This window comes from Maniola hyperantus, chromosome 6, assembly GCF_902806685.2.
Source record: "Maniola hyperantus chromosome 6, iAphHyp1.2, whole genome shotgun sequence".
NCBI classification, from domain to species: Eukaryota; Metazoa; Arthropoda; class Insecta; order Lepidoptera; family Nymphalidae; genus Maniola; species Maniola hyperantus.
In genome coordinates this window covers 488,011-504,359 of record NC_048541.1, presented here as the reverse complement: position 1 = coordinate 504,359, position 16,349 = coordinate 488,011, and the positions used below count along the sequence as shown (strand labels likewise).

The window sequence follows — 16,349 nt, the reverse complement described above, 5'->3', positions numbered from 1 at the left end:
CTTAGATTATTATTAATCATAGGAATAATTTAAACGTATCTATGTTTCAAAAATATTTCTTTATTATTCTCAAAGTTAACATAATTGCTCTTATTTTGTACATCCTAAATAATTTCTATAATTACGTGAATGTACGTGATCAAATTAGAGAGGAGGACATCAGAGTAGGTAACCGACATAGATCAATGGGTTGTGAAGCTGAATTGGCAATGGGTAGGGCACACAGTTCGAAAAACTGATAGACGATGGGGTCCAAAGAAATGGCGACCTCGTATCGGAAAGCGCAGTGTTGGAAGACCACCCACTAGGTGACGACATCTAACGAGTCAGTGGAGGGCCCAAGACCGTGGCGTGTGGAAGTCCCTACAAGTGACCTTTGTCCAGCACTGGACGTCTATCGGTATATTATTATATAGGTAGTGGTCTGCAAGGCTCGCGGCCGCCGCGCGTGGGGTCGAAGTGCTTGGTGTAGACATCAACGGTGAGATGAGGCCGGCGCGGGAAGAACACCTGCTGCCCGGAGTCGTCTGTGAAGTCGCTGTAAGCCATCGACCATTCACGTTTCATGCCACACTTCTCGCAGATTTTTGAACTGTGGACAAAGAAAAATATTTGCTTCTTATTCAAAATGATCGTCGCCCGTGTGGACTACACTAATTGCAAACCCTTATTTCACCCCCTTAGGGGTTGAATTTGCAAAAATCCTTTCTTAGCGGATGCTTATCTGCATGCCAAATTTCAGCCCGATCCGTCCAATAGTTTGAGCTGTGCGTTGATAGATCAGTCAGTCAGTCACCTTTTCCTTAGACAAAGATTCGCTTTTTATATAGGCTACTTTTTATCTCAGAAAATGAAAGAGTTCCCATGGTATTTTCAAAACCTAAATCCACGCGGACGAAGTCGCGGGCATCAGCTAGTGAATTATTTAGCACCAAATATGATGAAGAAGCTGTGACAGCCTAGTGGTTAGGACGACCGCCTTCTAATCGGAAGTCGGGGGTTCGATTCCAGGCACGCACCTCTAACTTTTTGGAGTAATGTGCCTGCTTTAACGGCTTTTTAACGGTGAAGTAAAACATCGTTAGGAAACCTGCATGCCTGAGAGTTCTCCATAATGTTCTCAAAGGTGTGTGTATACCAATCCGCACATAGCCCCGAAGTCCCGTGCTCTTTAGTGAGCCGGCTATGGGTTGATCATGATGATGATGATGAAATAAGATTGATCTATCCCACCTACTACACAGGTTCAATATATAGGATATGGCAAGGCTTCACAGAGCACTTACACGTAATGGCTGACCGAGATGACATGCGCGAGCGGATGTCTCAGCTCCTCAGCGTGCTCCAGCGCAGTGCGCAGCAGCAGTGCGGCGACGCCCTGCCCCATCACCTCCGAACATGTTCCCAGAACCTCAATCTGTCAACAACAACCACGACCTGGTACACGCAAACTGTGGCACTGTGGACCAATGTTAGGTCCAATGTTAGATGGGGGTGTCTAGTGCTCATAGAAACAACCACCAAGTCTGATAGACACCCCTTTTATTGTCCACACTTCACACAGATACAGAGTTAATAATCATGGATACTTGGATTATACCGGGACCCCAGTGAAGGGTTATTTCGAGCCGGAGTTTCTCTCCTCCAGGTCTTTATCTTAAACCCTAGCCGGCAGGCAGAGGCCCGGTCCGTAGCAAGGGAAGATGAGACCGAAGTATTGAGAACTGAAGTATTTCCTCAAATGACAGTAGGTATGTAATGACACTGGGCTGGTTTCCGCACTTAAACGTTTCCGCCTGTTGTGCGTGCATTGCCCCTCCATTGTCATAATAGCTATCTGCATGCAAATTTCAGCCCGATCCGTCCAGTAGTTCGAGCTGTGCGTTGATAGATCAGTCAGTCAGTCAGTCACATTTGCCTTTATATATTTAGATTTAAGAAAACTTACGTCATAAAGATAGTTGACGTTATACTTCTTGAACAAGTTGGGACTCTGCAAGCAATGCGCTATGAAGTACATGCGGTTGCGCTCGGCGTTGCTTATGGTGTAGTGCGCCCAGTCTTGGTACTCATCAACCATCCATGGGAACGTCTTGTTGGCCACACAGACTCCAATTAACTTCTTCTCTTTCGTGCGTTGGATAAACTCAAAGGCTAGGAGTCTATCACCTGAGAATCATAAATGCCCATAAGAACGGCTTAAGCTACGACCACATCTGCGCGTCATGAACGTGGGATGCGGGATGCAATGCGGGAGCGTCTACGACGCGAATTTATACATGCTGGTGTAGTGGTCGCGTAGGTAGGTGTCATCGTCATCATGATCAACCCATTTCGGGATTCCTGTCGAAATGAAAAGGGCCATTAGTCCCCATGCTAGCTATTGTGCTATAAGTGCGTACTGGCAGACTTACATACCTTTGAGAACATTATGGAGAACTCTCAGGCTTGCAGGTTTCCTCACGACGTTTTCCTTCATTGTTAAAGCTAGTGATATTTATTATTCGCTTATAAAGCACATAGTTCCGAAAAGTCAAAGATGCGTGCCCGGGATTGGTTTTGCTTCCAATGGCTGCTCTGTAACTAACTAGCCACGGCCAAAGACCAGGTCTAAGTCAATTTAAAAATGGTGAATTTTTAAATTGAACCTCTCAAATACCAAATGTGGGACCTCCCATTTAAGACCCAATGTTCACTTACCACTAAGCTCGGGAGCTCGTTATCTTCGCGTGTCACTGGTTTCCAAGCTCAATATTACTTAATTATAAATTTTGAAGCATTACACGCCACTTGTAAAAGACCTCGAGACCTCAGCACCAGTGTGTGTGCCAGGGAGGTCATCCAATTAAATGGAGCCTGCATCAAAGTATAGGTACCTGTATTGGAGTACTTGTCAGTAAGAGTCTCCAGGTAGGGGCTGTTGAGGCACATCCAGAGCCCCACCACGCTGGGCTCCCGCGGCCAGTAGTGCGTGAAGAGGAAGGACCGGATCAGCTTCGCGTGGCACTGGTTACCACGCTCAATGCTCACGTTGTTTATGTTGAAGCACTGCAAATAATAGTCTCGGAACTTTAGCAAAATATTACCTACACGTATGCCATTAGACAATAAGATCTGCTTCAGTCAACCGGTAATAGCCTAGTGGTTAAGATGTCAGCCTCCTTCCTATTGGGGGTACAGGGTTCTATGCCGGGCACGCACCTCTATCTTTTTAAAGCTAGGCGTGTGTGCTTTAAAAGGCTTGAAATAATTAAAATTATAACTTGCTTGGACGGTGAAGTAAAACATCGTATCGTGAGGAAAGCCGCATGCCTGAGAATTTTCTATAATGTTCTCAAAGGTGTGTGATGACTACCAATCCGCACTTAGCTAGCATGGGGGACTAATGACCATTCTTATTTTGACACGAATCCCGAAATGGTTTGAACATGATGACACCTACCTACGCGACCACTACACCAGCATGTATTAAATTCGCGTCGTGGACACTCCCGCGTCACATCCCGCATCCCACGTTCATGACGCGCAGGTGTGGCCGTAGCTTAACCAGTTCCTATGGGTATTTATTATTCTCAGGTGATAGACTCCTAGCCTTTGAGTTTATCCAATGCACGAAAGAGAAGAAGTTAGTTGGAGTCTGTGTGGCCAACAAGACGTTCCCTCGTGACAAACTATGGCCAGAACTCGCCACATTCCGAGAGGAGGACCGTGCTCAGTAGTGGGCTGGCGATGAGTTGATCATGATGATAATCTAGGAGTGGTTCCTGGTGATACCTTGGTAGAAAATTAAGTGGTATTTTTTTTCTAAAAAAGAATATTAGCCATGTTAAAGGACTAATATTCCCCTTTCCTCTCCAACTAAGCGTAAAGCTTGTGCTAGGAGTAGGTACGACAATAGTGCAACGGGCGGGGTTTGAACCGTCGACCTTTCGGTTTTCAGTCCACTCCTTTACCCGTTGAGCTATTGAGGCTAAATGGCACTTTCTGCTTTAATTGCAGAAGCATAAAAAAACTATACCGGTTTCTTGTCTGGCGGGTAGTAACAAACATCACATGGTGTTTGTTTCCTCCTGAAACCTTTAACGTGATCAATGCGAGGTTGAAAGGGTCTGCCTGCTAGTAGAATACCATTCCTTAGATTTTGAAGGCAATTCATCGTGGCTATGGATTATTGTACGGTTAAACGTTATAGCTAGCTCATTTTATGCTAAAAACTGGAATTTTGTTTGTTTCTCTTGGATGTTTTTCATCCAGACAGAAATACTCACTAATGATCTGACAGAAATACTTTACAAAGAAATCATAAACACTTGTGTAAAACCACAGATATGTCCAGATTTGAAACTAGCGTGCCCCCCTCAGTCCCTCTCGCTCAAGCAGATTTTCTTACTTATGAAATGTCATTCCTTCTACACTTCACGTTGTTTGTCAAATACTCACGTACAAATACATTTTGACAAACAAAAAAAAGTGGCCACGGTGATAAGAATAAAGCATAATCATTATGTCACGTTCTAACAAGAGCTTAAATGCATTTAGCTATCTCGCTTTAACAGTAAGTGTCACAATAGGGCTACTTCTAACAGTCCTTATTCTGAGAGTAAAACCAAAACTACTTAGTCCAAATGATATAGAAACTGCACCTACGGTTTCAATCCATAGACTACTTTCTTGTTCTTGACATGAATCAAAGTCCCAAAAATCCGTCATAGCCGTCACCAGTCTACAAATTATATTTTAAAATAATATGATAATATTTAAAATGAATACAACCAACAGAAATTCATAATCATGCCGTACCGACTGAAAACTTAATAATAAGACCAGTCACTAAATTCCCCACTTCAATTTTATCAACAAAACATAGTATGTTATTGTACCGTTTGTTAAAACTATTGCCAGCTAGGTGTGTGGTGAGGGAACCGCCAGGCCTGTTCTCCTCGGCTACCTGCAATCAATTCCGCCGTCATTTTGCTGACACTCCCAAAAAAGATCCTACAAGACAAGTTATGGTGAGTGACTCTCGGGCACGTGCCCCAAATATGCGACTTTCCTCATCTTGATGGTTTGCATAAGTTCACGTTTTTTATTTGACGCGTCGCAGAATTCCCGCATTCGTGACTTTGAGTCCAGCTAATGGCCAGCATACGTCTATATGCCCACATTTTGAAAACTTCTATAGGTTTCCTGAGGTCTTCTTTAATGGTCTTCTTTAATAGTAGTATGGGCCAGATGTAATAGCGTAGTAATCGAGTGCGCAAGGAAATCTTAAGACTGTGGTTGCAGAGTACTTCTTTCATTTTGCTAAAGGTGCTTCGAGCCACTTCAATCCGAGTTGATGATGAAGGCTTTTTGTATTGGTCAGGTTCACGGAACAGAGGGCGAGGCTCATGTGCGGGTGAGGAGAGCGCGCCCCGCTGATGCTCCTAGCGTCATTCGCTTCGTGAAGGACAACGCCCGCCTGGCGTGGCCTGGCTTTGTCAGCGCCCCCGACGCGCCGAACCAAGTCATACTGTCTGATTATGTTGCCAGAACTTTAGCTCAAGGTACATTCCTTGATTTTTTACTGGGTGGGAAGGGCATGATAACAGTTGAATCACAATATGTGCTTAGAATGGTGGTCTTGCCACCGGAAAGCACAGCGTCGGAAGATCCCCCACTAGGTGGACAGACGACATCCAACAAGCCGCAGGTGGCCTGCGAGCCTGAGAGTTCTCCATAATATTCTCAAAGGTGTGTGAAGTCTGCCAATCCGCACTTGGCGAACGTGGCGGACTGTGGAAAAACCTCTTCTCGTTTTGATTGTGTTCAGTAGCGAGCTGGAGATTCATTGATGATGATGATAATTCCTCTTGGACTAAGAGCCAGCGCGTGCCAGACCTTCGTTATTTTATAAAAGCTGTAAGTTTATCTGCGTATCGTCTCCAGCACATCCCTTTGGGAGATAACAGGTAGTTAATTAAGATGTAAAAAATCTTACGTCAAATTATAAAGTCTAATTGTTTTTATATTTTCTTCGGAATAGTATTAGAAATCCCGTCATGCATTGACAGACACAGTATCGTAGCAACTCCTGCCAAATACCCTTAAACTTTTAAACTTTAAAGACGTCTGGTAGTGGGTACCAGATGTCAGTCAACTGACTTGTCATTGAATAAAAAAATGATAGTCTACCGTATCCAGGTCACACAATGCTGGCTGAGCAGCAGATGGAGAAGCGAGGCTGGTGTCAGGTCCGCGGGCTGGCGCTGAGCGCATGCGTATGTCCATGGGACGCGACACTGCTGGAAACCTGGGCGCGCTGCGTGCCATGCACGCGCGCCCACAAACTGTTGCTGTTCGCGGCACATTGTCTGCGCGCGCCGGACCTGCACGACAAATACCGAGTGCACAACATACTACAGGTACTGCCAGCTGCACTTTCTTCTTGTTTCTTCTTTGAAGCTGTGCAACCTTGGATTCCCTGTACCTATCACTTCGACTGTCTCCGATCCATTGTGACCGCCTACTTACACTACTACTTAAATTTCACATACTTATGGTTGCCAGGTACAGCAGCCCTTTCCTGACTGGAATTAGAGTAGCTTCTTCAGGGTGTAGGTACGATGTGTTTCCTTAAATGGATGCTACGTACGTACGTACGTGCATTAGAGCGAGGCAGTAGCAGACTGCAGAGAACATTATGGAGAAATCTCAAGCATGCAGGTTTCCACACGATGCTTTCCGTCATTACACGTAACTCCAAAAAGTTAGAGGTGCGTGCCCGGGATCAACTCCCGAATTACCAAATAGGAGGCTGACGTCTTATAACCACTTTGTTACCACCAATATTCATTATGTCAGCCATGACAACGACCCTCATAAGAAAGTTTTGTCACAGGTAGTTTTAATGGTACCCCCTGATCCAAAGTGCGAAGAAATAGTTCAGATGCTCGCCCGACACTCGATCCAGCGCTGCCGGGAGTTGGGGTTTTCCTTACTACGTTTTGACGTTACAGATGATGCTGTGTTAGTAAAACTCTATACTGCTTTTACTTGAAACCTTTAGGTAATAACTGGTGTTATAATACCTAAAGCTCCTTCACAATATTTGTGGTTCGATGTCGCATCGCAATTCGCAAGAACGACGTCGCACCTCAGTGTGATTCTTATGTAAATTCTTACGATGTGTTGTGAGTTGTTTTGAGCTCAAAGTCACTCAGGGGGCGATGGAGAGAGCTATGCTTGGATTTTCTCTACGTGATCAAATCATAAATGAGGAGATCCGTAGAACTAGAGTAACCGACATAGCTCAACGGGTTACGAAGCTGAAGTGGCAATGGGCAGGGCACATAGTACGTACAACCGATAGATGTTGGGGTCCCAAGGTTCTGGAATGGCCTACTCCCTGGAATGGAATGACCCCCCACTAGGTGGCCGGACGACATCAGATGAGTCGCAGGGATCCGCTGGATTCAGGCGGCGCAAGACCGTGGCGTGTGGAAGTCCCTACAAGAGACCTATATCCAGTAGTGGACTTTTATCGGTTGATGATGATGATGATGTGAGTTGTCGCAGAATTTTACCAATTTTAATCATTCTAGTCAGTCAACAGAATCTTAACATCTTGACACTAAAGAAGATCAGAAAGATTCACCTTTATCATTTACTCCACAGAACAAAAGCACTGGAAGGTCTTCAATTGAAAAAGGAATACGAATTCAACTATGAAATACTACCCAACGTTATAAAGCTGTATACCGCCGATATCAATAACAAGGAGACTGACACAAGTACCGGAAAGGTACCACAGATCACAGTGTACACCTCATTCCCTATGGCTGATGCAGAAACTTAACATAATAGAAGATCAAGGAACTTAATATGATGAAGAAACTAACCATGTTAAGAATCATGGAACTTAATATGACGAAGAAACTTAACATCTAAAGAATCATGGAACTTAATACAATGCAGAAACTAACCATGTTAAGAATCATGGAACTTAATATGATGCAGAAACTAACCATGTTAAGAATCATGGAACTTAATACGATGCAGAAACTAACCATGTTAAGAATCATGGAACTTAATATGATGCAGAAACCTAATACTATTTAAAGAACCATGGAAATTAATATGATGATGCAGAAACTAACCATTTAAGGAATCATGGAACTTAATGTAATGGGATCTTAATAGAAGAAAAAAGACAATAATACCATAAATGATTGTTACTGAAATATTAATGAAACTGAAAAAATGAAATTGGAAAATGTAAGTTAAACAAAACAAAAGGAAAATCAGGTGAAACAATATAATTTGTGGACTTGGTGAAGACTGTTATTAAATCAGTTTTACAAAAGTTGGGTCCGTGTTTTATTTTTCGTTGGGTCTACCAAATATGTACTTTATTGCATTCCGCCTGACAATTGTCTAGCCTTTTAGAATGTCTATCTATTATATTAGGTTTGTTAAAGAGCCCACTGTTCTGTTACGTCCAGTGCCAAAATGTCCAGTATTTCATTATGTCTAGTGTCCAAAGGTTGTACCTACAGCTAAAAAAAAAAAAAATTATTTTAAGTCTGGGACCCATATAAAAACATGTTGATAATAATTAAAAATTAAAAATTATCTAGCTAAATCAAATTCAAGATGCTTATATATTTATAAGCATCTAGAACATTAGAGATCTAGAATTTGATTATCTATCTAATCTAATCTAAATCTAAATCTATATATATAAAAGGAAAAGGTGACTGACTGACTGACTGACTGATCTATCAACGCACAGCTCAAACTACTGGACGGATCGGGCTGAAGTTTGGCATGCAGATAGCTATTATGACGTAGGCATCCGCTAAGAAAGGATTTTTGAAAATTCAACCCCTAAGGGGGTGAAACAGGGGTTTGAAATTTGTTAGTTGATTGATAATTGACAAAAAGCTGAGTTCATCGATCTGATCCATTAATTGTAAGTACCTATCAACCTAATCGTACCTATTTACGTAATCATTGAGCAAATAGAACACGTACAAGAGAGGAAAGCGATTATTTTATGGATCACTGCGTAACACCATGAAAACGCACGTTGTTATTATTATAGGTACCTACCTATAAATTTTATTTGATGAAAACCACAAAATATCAAATCTACATAATTGATAATATTATTTTTGCAACATGTTCAACAAAGCTTTCTTGTAGTCAAGCAAGACTTATTATGATTACCTATAAAAGTCTATTAAGTTCATACTGCAATATCGAAATGTGTCCTCGAAAACATATTTTTAGTTACCTACGCCTATGTTACGCACATAGTTTCCAAATGGGTACTGCTGATGCCTGATAATGATATTTTCAAATCTTATCAATAAAATACATCCGTGTAAAATAATAATTATACTGAAGTCTTTCCCAACTAATAATAATAATTGAGGTCCGTTTATCAAAAAAAATGGATGCCATTAAATTCAATTGAAGCTGATAATAAACTAATAGCTTGTCGAATGCTGAATGGCAAATATGTGACCCATTCAACTGTTAAATTGAATTTTAAAAGGCGCGGGCTAAATCCAAATGTGCAATCGAAGCACACTTTAAAATAAAACGGAAACGATTCATTAGCGTTTAATAAGAAACTCGACAGACTAATGCAATGTAGGTAAAAAAATCTGAATAAAACGGTAGACAATGGTATGCAAGAACTAAGAAGCAATTTCGCTGGGAACCTGGACTGTTGGCTCGACGTCGCGCGAGGTTGGGAAAGAACAATCGCTGCAATCGACAGTTATATAAAACACAAGATTTGAAACATTCGCGAAGTTTGTCAAGCCTGCACCGCGGACGGACGGAACAGTTTTTCAATAAGTGGTAGGTTAAAAAGTCCCTGAAAAACCTGACTATCTTCTACGCAAACAGTTAGTTGGCATGCCGTTTTTGCTCGATTGTTACTTATTATTGTGTAACATAACGGACCACGAGTAGGTAGGTACGTGACTTAGTTTTTAGGCCCAGAGTTCTTGAACCAGAAACGAATTGAGGTGATTGATTGTGATACACAGCGGTTGAATAATAATTTAATGGTCTACTAATAGTGGAATCAAGCGTACTGCGTAAGATATCTGCAATTATCTATTAACGGCGTATGCTCGCGACTTCCTCCGCGTGAACTACACAAATTTCAAACCCCTATTTCACCCCCTTAGGGTTGGAATTTTCAAAAATCCTTTCTTAGCGGATGCCTACGTCATAATAGCTATCTGCATGCCAAATTTCAGCCCAATCAGTCCAATAGTTTGAGCTGTCGCCTGATAGATCAGTTAGTCAGTCACCTTTTCCTTTTATATATTTAGAAGACTCCTAAGCTACTGAGCCTTTATACGGAACAGAAAAAATTGTAGTTAAACCTAACTAGTAAATTATATCTACCTAGTTACTTCCTATTTGGAGAATCCTCTACCATATAATTTGAAACATCATTGGAACATTATTGTACTAATATTTTATGGGTTTTAACTTTTGTTTTTGGTATTTTTTTCAGTATCATTATGGAATTAAAGTTACTAGCCCTTGGGCTTCTTCACCTTGCCGTGGCCAACCCAACAAACACACTTCAGGACATGCAAATGGCGGATGACACGGCTTCACTGGGAACTTACATCAGAGCAGTTAGAGCTGCTCCGGTAACATCATTTTTAAATCTTATGCCTTCTTAATTAATTGATTTTTTGCTTTCTTTAAAAGCTGATGAAGCATTGCAACAGCCTTTTATTTGCTCTTGGGGGCTTGTATGGGTAGGTATCCTTAGTTATTCTGAGATGGTAAATGGTTAAAATCGTCCTGGAATAATCTAATCTACTAATTAACGAATATAATTATTATCTTTGACTAAAGTTTTGTAATTTAACGTCTTTATAAACTAGATTTCAATCTGTTGATATTCCAATACCGAAAACCTAATATTGTGTTTGGAAATCAAATTGCAGATATTTGATTCCAGAGTTAAAATCTCGATCTCTGCCCAATATGGATGATTTCCAAAATAGCGTCCATACGTCGGATGTTAATATTGTTGCAAAAAATATTACTTTTAATCCTTATAGAACAACATGATTTACTATAATTAAAATTTCAGGCTGAAGACTTCAAAAAAACTTACGAAAAGGAAAGTGATGGTATAATCGGTTACTCCCGTAAGAAGTCCGGCGGTGGCAAGAAAGGCTACCAGCACTTTGACTCATACCACAAGAAGGCTGGCGACCACTACGAGCTAGAAACCGAGGATTCGTATGGCAAAGATGAAAAAGGCCAGGCTGGGGCACACAGTCACCGGAATGAGAGAAAAGGTGAATTGAGAGCGAGACCGCTTCTTAGGAGACCGCTTAAGTTTGCCAGAAAGCTTTTTAGATGGATATTTTAGAGAGCTCCTAGAGAGTATTGATAGATTTATATAAAAAATTGATAAAAAGTATTTGAAGACTGATATCTTTTAGTGTGCCACAGACATTATTCGTATCTAAGTAGATTTAAAAGTAAAATTCAGAGTGCAGAAATTACTATCCAATTCCTTATGCATTTATAACTATGTACCTACCTTCCAAAAAATAGAAAATCTTATTATTGCTCATAGGTATGGCTAATATCAGTTAGGTATAAGTTCATGAATAAATAAAATTGTAGGTACATTCACGTGCGTTTTATTCGGCCGTTAATTTGAAATGTTCTTATAACAGAAAAGCCTGACAAGAAACCAGATGAGGTCGCAGATGAAGATGTGGAGCGGTTAAAAGACGAGCGCCATGAGATTGACCACGAAGAATTAAAGTGAGTACCTAAACCCTTGATTGTTATACCTATGTACGGGAGCGGTGTGCAGGCTCGACCGTACCAAAGGGGAGATCTCCCACCGAGCGGTTGGTTGTGCTCGGTAGCGCCAGCTGGGCCGACGGTTATGTCTTGAAACTTCTATATATAGTCCAGATTGCAGAAAACTCCGTTAGTGCGATTACCATCGGCGGTATATTTGTTCGGGACTACGTCATCGATTGAACAGCGCCATCTAGTTTTCTATTGTGGTAACCGCCACATCTACATAATTTTTATGTAGCAATGAAATGAGAAATGACTTTTGACCTAGTTTAGTTACCCAAAGAATTCAACGAAGTCAAAAAAACTCAAGAGTACCTACTCAACGGGTGTCGGGTACTGCAGAGAGCTATGGTTGGAGTTTTTCTGCGAGATCAAATCATAAGTAAGGAGATCCGTTACGTAGGAGAACCAGAGGAACCGACAAAATGGCAATAGGCAGAGCACATAGTTCGAAAAACCGCTAGACATTGGAGTCCGCCAGAATGGCGACCTCGCACCGTAAAGCACAGCGTTAGAAGGCCCCTTTAGGATTAGGTGGACAGATGACATAAAACGAGTCGCAGGGAGCTACTGGATTCAAACGGCGCAAGACCGTGGCGTGTGGAAGTTCTACAAGAAACCTATGTCCATCTGTGGAGTGTGGACGTCTATCGGTTGATGACGATGATGGTGATTTTACTCATTTTAATTATTGTATTTCTCTTTGTTCGAACAGAGAGGGCGCTCCTGACGGCAACGGAGGAGTGGAAGCCCACGGCCACGACCCTAACGACTACATCCTTCCAGAAAAATACACCTACGGCGCAGAAGATGAATACGATTTTTAAAACTATTACGTATTTGACCTAGACCACCTTGGCCCTAGGGTCTAACTGTAGACTAATAAGAGTCTACACTTACAACAAGGGAATATACGACGAAAGGAAACAAATATGAAGTAGCTAGACTAACTAGGTACAAGAAGTAAACTCCACCAAATGAAGACCAAAATGTTTTTGATCGTCGTTTGTTACGAAGTGTTTTTTAAAATATTAAAGTGGCCTACACACTAGCCGGATCGATCCATTGGTCACTGCGAAGCCACCGCATCATCTGCCCATACAACCAATCATTTTGTTATCAGTTTTTTGATAGTCTGTGATAAGTAGTTTTTAAGAAATTATATTTTATATAAGAAATTATTAATTAACGATTTTGAATTTTATTAATTTGGCACAATATTATTCTAAGTGATTCTAATATAATGCCATAGTGCACAAGCGCCCTTTAGTTTGTAGCTATATCTAATCTGTGGTTTGTAGCAGCAACAAAACCAAACAAAACGTTTTGAAAGTGACAATGATGGTATTGAGTTGACATTTGAATTTTGACGTTGACATTTGTTTTGCTTGCGCGACGGACACCGACCGCAGGAAAGCAATAATAATCGAAAGCGAAAATAACAAAAACTCCTTTAACCCGTTACAATTTGTGATGTGAGGCTCCGAGAGCGGTTCACGCATAAACCATGGGAATCAGAATCATCGATATAATTGCAACGATAATAGTGAATTTCGTTCATTGCGCGTTCACGGGTAAGTACTAAACAGACAATTATTTAATTGAATCAATTCGTCCAGGACGTGGTATTCGAGAGCTTTATTCTTTTTAACAGAGCATATCCTGTCCTGCAACGTGACCCAGCTGGGTTCTTGCCCGGGTAACTACCATGTTTGCAACGAAACATCGCTCCAGTGCTATTGTTTGGACGACTATATCCAATATAGGAACAGTTGCATCGCGAAATCAGAAGCGTATAATACGGATAACGACGGCACGGCCGCTGTCGTGTCGATATTCACTATAGCCCTCGTGGTAGTAGGACTAGTGCTAGTCACAAGGAAATACAACTTGATCGATTATGTTCGCCACAAGATTAATCAGAGGCGAAATAACGACGTCATGTACGAGGATGTGATGATCGGACAGGACGATCCGCCTCTTGTTCCGTAGTAGTCATCTGGGTGTGGGGCAAAGTCCATTTTACTCACATGCTAATAAACAAGTGTCAGTCTGTATGGAAATGATATTTGCTTGAGAGAAAATTGCAAATTGTTGCTTAAGTACCAACCACCACATAAGTCATTTTTGGCAATTTAAATAATTTGAAGCCATTTGGAGCCTCACTAGCTCAAATGGTTAAGGAGTGGACTTAAATCAGAAAGGTTGCCGGTTCAAACCCCACACGCTGCACTGTTGTCATACCTACTCCTAGCACAAGCTTTTCGCTTAGTTGGAAGGGGAGTATTAGTCATAATTAACACGGCAAATATTCTTTTAAAAAAAATTGTTCGGGAATCGAGAGACTCATCATCAAGATAACAGAAACTCTTGAAGAAATAAAAAGCAACTGCACACCTGTATCCATTACAAGCTAAATTCTATGGAAACAGCAAGTTCTTCTGCTCTTGTAAAGTTGCTCATTTTGACTTGTACATATGACATAATAATATGTTGTGGTGATATTTAAACAAGGACAAAATCGGAGCCAATAAATAGCCAGCAAATATTTCCCTTCATACTTAAATTATGTGTTGATAATGGATTTTGTCCACCGAGACTGTAATAATGTAATAATTATATTGACATAGTAAATTATGATTGTTAGTAATGCTTAAATTGTACTGAACTATTGATAAGTACACTTATTTACTCAGACAGATTACCTGTTTTGACTTTTGAACAGTTGTTATGAACAATACAATGATTCTATTCTGCAAATTGTATATCTAAAAACTTGGATTTTGTTTTAGTTTTGTTTGTATTTTGTAAGTAACCATTGTTCAAGTCAGTGTAAAAGTAGCTAAATGAAATTATATTGGTCGATATTTTTAATCTGAAATTTTCATTACCTACTTTGAAACAATGCTAAATGAACCAATGATGCTTTGTATATTAACAACCCTACTAATAAACATTGCATAGCAAATGAATAGTTCTTGTTCTTCTTTTCTTATTATAATATGGCTTTTTTCAGTGCCACATCAGCACAATGCACTTTGCCAGTCACAAAATAGTTATATACTGATTTCTCTTTTTGACATCGATAATTTGACTTTCGAAAGAAGACAAAGCATTGTTTAACAATATTTATTAGTAAGGAGTTGAAAATACATAGGTTTTTTTAAAATACATATCAAAAATTGCGTAACCAGCAGGAATCGAACCTGCATCTTCTGGGTTCCCGCCCGATGCCTTGACCAACTCGGCCACGGTTTCGCTTACCGCCAGTGACGAAATTTGTGATACGTATGTTCTCTCAGTACTGAAGCAACTGAAATTATATTTAAAAAAAATACATAGGTTTTGTTGAATATAAATTAAATAAATCCATTATAATTCCAATGTTTAATAGAGAATAAATTTAAATTTAAAAAACATTGGTCATAAAAATTTCTCTTTTCTATTTTTAATATTAAATAAGTAGGTATATTAATTATTATATTTTGCTAATAATATGTTTATTTTTCTTTGCTATTTTATATTTAGTGTAGGTGATAAATTTAGATTTTGCTTTGTTCGCTCAATGTCACCAAAGACTGAATTGTGGTTACAAAATTGTAATTTTGTTATTTTAACGTATTTTTTTGCACTTACTACTGGGTGAGATCGCAGTCAAGGATTATCATCGGAAAAAAAATACAAAATTATTTGCTTTCTATTAGGTATTTACTATTAAATACTTTAAGGTTTTTCCACCAACCTACCATGACTTGAATAGTACCTAACCTTGGATAAATTATTTTACAAATCAGTTACCTACCTATGTTTTTAACTAAATGTAGACTGCGATAAGTGATCGCGACGCGCGGCAATATGACACTAAAAGGTGACATCTATAAAGTACATTTTGAGTTTGCTCAGACTTTAAAGAGAGAGCAAAGTCTTAGGCTGAGATCTATAGAGCGCACTTTAAACTTTGCTCAGATTTACGATTGACTTAAAATGAGACAGATTTATGTGAGAGATATAGCTCTGTCTCGTTTTAAATCTGTCTTAAGCCTAAGCTAAGTTAGAGTGCGCTCTATAGATCTCACCCTAAGTGTGCTCCATATTATGTCAACCTAAGTGTCCAGAGATTGAGACTGATAAAATATTCTAACCGCTAAACTTTCACTAGTCCTCAGTAAAACCCACTAGGAACTCATATATGGTCTCCACGTCACAGGTTTAACCTGGTGTGGAGACCACTAGTAACCGACGCCAAAATAACTTGTTTTATAAAATATTCTAACCGCTAAACTTTCACTAGTCCTCAGTAAAACCCACTAGGAACTCATATATGGTCTCCACGTCACAGGTTTAACCTAGTGCGGAGACCACTAGTAACCGACGCCAAAATAACTTGTTTTTGTTAAATAAAGATATTTTATTATTTATTATTATTTATTGTACGTCAAGTGTCACGCGTCGCGGTCGCTCAAACCATACATTTACTCTCCATACATTTCTATACAAAC

At 40.1% G+C, this 16,349-nt stretch overlaps 3 protein-coding genes across 5 annotated transcripts; 2 read left to right on the top strand and 1 right to left on the bottom strand.

Annotated features, from left to right (window-relative positions):
• Nucleotides 1-113: 113 nt before the first annotated feature.
• Nucleotides 114-4,279, bottom strand: LOC117983152 (uncharacterized). The gene is made up of 5 exons (XM_034969631.2): nt 4,019-4,279; nt 2,877-3,048; nt 1,949-2,169; nt 1,287-1,417; nt 114-592 (listed from the first exon to the last, which is right to left on the bottom strand). Exons 1-5 carry the CDS (start codon nt 4,154-4,156, stop codon nt 409-411), a joined length of 846 nt encoding a protein of 281 aa, XP_034825522.1. The 5' UTR covers nt 4,157-4,279; the 3' UTR covers nt 114-408.
• Nucleotides 4,280-4,686: 407 nt separating this feature from the next.
• Nucleotides 4,687-12,758, top strand: LOC117982757 (uncharacterized). 3 transcript variants are annotated; one of them, XM_034969157.2, is made up of 5 exons: nt 4,687-5,012; nt 5,366-5,546; nt 6,184-6,404; nt 6,881-7,008; nt 7,657-7,901. In XM_034969157.2, the coding sequence occupies exons 1-5, from the start codon at nt 4,869-4,871 to the stop codon at nt 7,835-7,837; spliced, it is 855 nt and encodes a 284-aa protein (XP_034825048.1). In that variant the 5' UTR covers nt 4,687-4,868; the 3' UTR covers nt 7,838-7,901. The 3 variants fall into 3 exon arrangements, with proteins under 3 accessions (XP_034825048.1, XP_069355420.1, XP_034825050.1); XM_069499319.1 differs by lacking the exons at nt 4,687-5,012; nt 5,366-5,546; nt 6,881-7,008; nt 7,657-7,901 and adding exons at nt 10,523-10,664; nt 11,117-11,327; nt 11,715-11,805; nt 12,566-12,758 and having other exon boundaries at nt 6,360-6,404; XM_034969159.2 differs by lacking the exons at nt 4,687-5,012; nt 5,366-5,546; nt 6,184-6,404; nt 6,881-7,008; nt 7,657-7,901 and adding exons at nt 9,495-9,852; nt 10,523-10,664; nt 11,117-11,327; nt 11,715-11,805; nt 12,566-12,758.
• A 456-nt stretch (nt 12,759-13,214) lies between these two features.
• LOC117982762 (uncharacterized) lies at nt 13,215-14,165 on the top strand. The gene is made up of 2 exons (XM_034969161.2): nt 13,215-13,424; nt 13,505-14,165. The coding sequence occupies exons 1-2, from the start codon at nt 13,358-13,360 to the stop codon at nt 13,840-13,842; spliced, it is 405 nt and encodes a 134-aa protein (XP_034825052.1). The 5' UTR covers nt 13,215-13,357; the 3' UTR covers nt 13,843-14,165.
• The last annotated feature ends 2,184 nt before the right edge of the window (nt 14,166-16,349 follow it).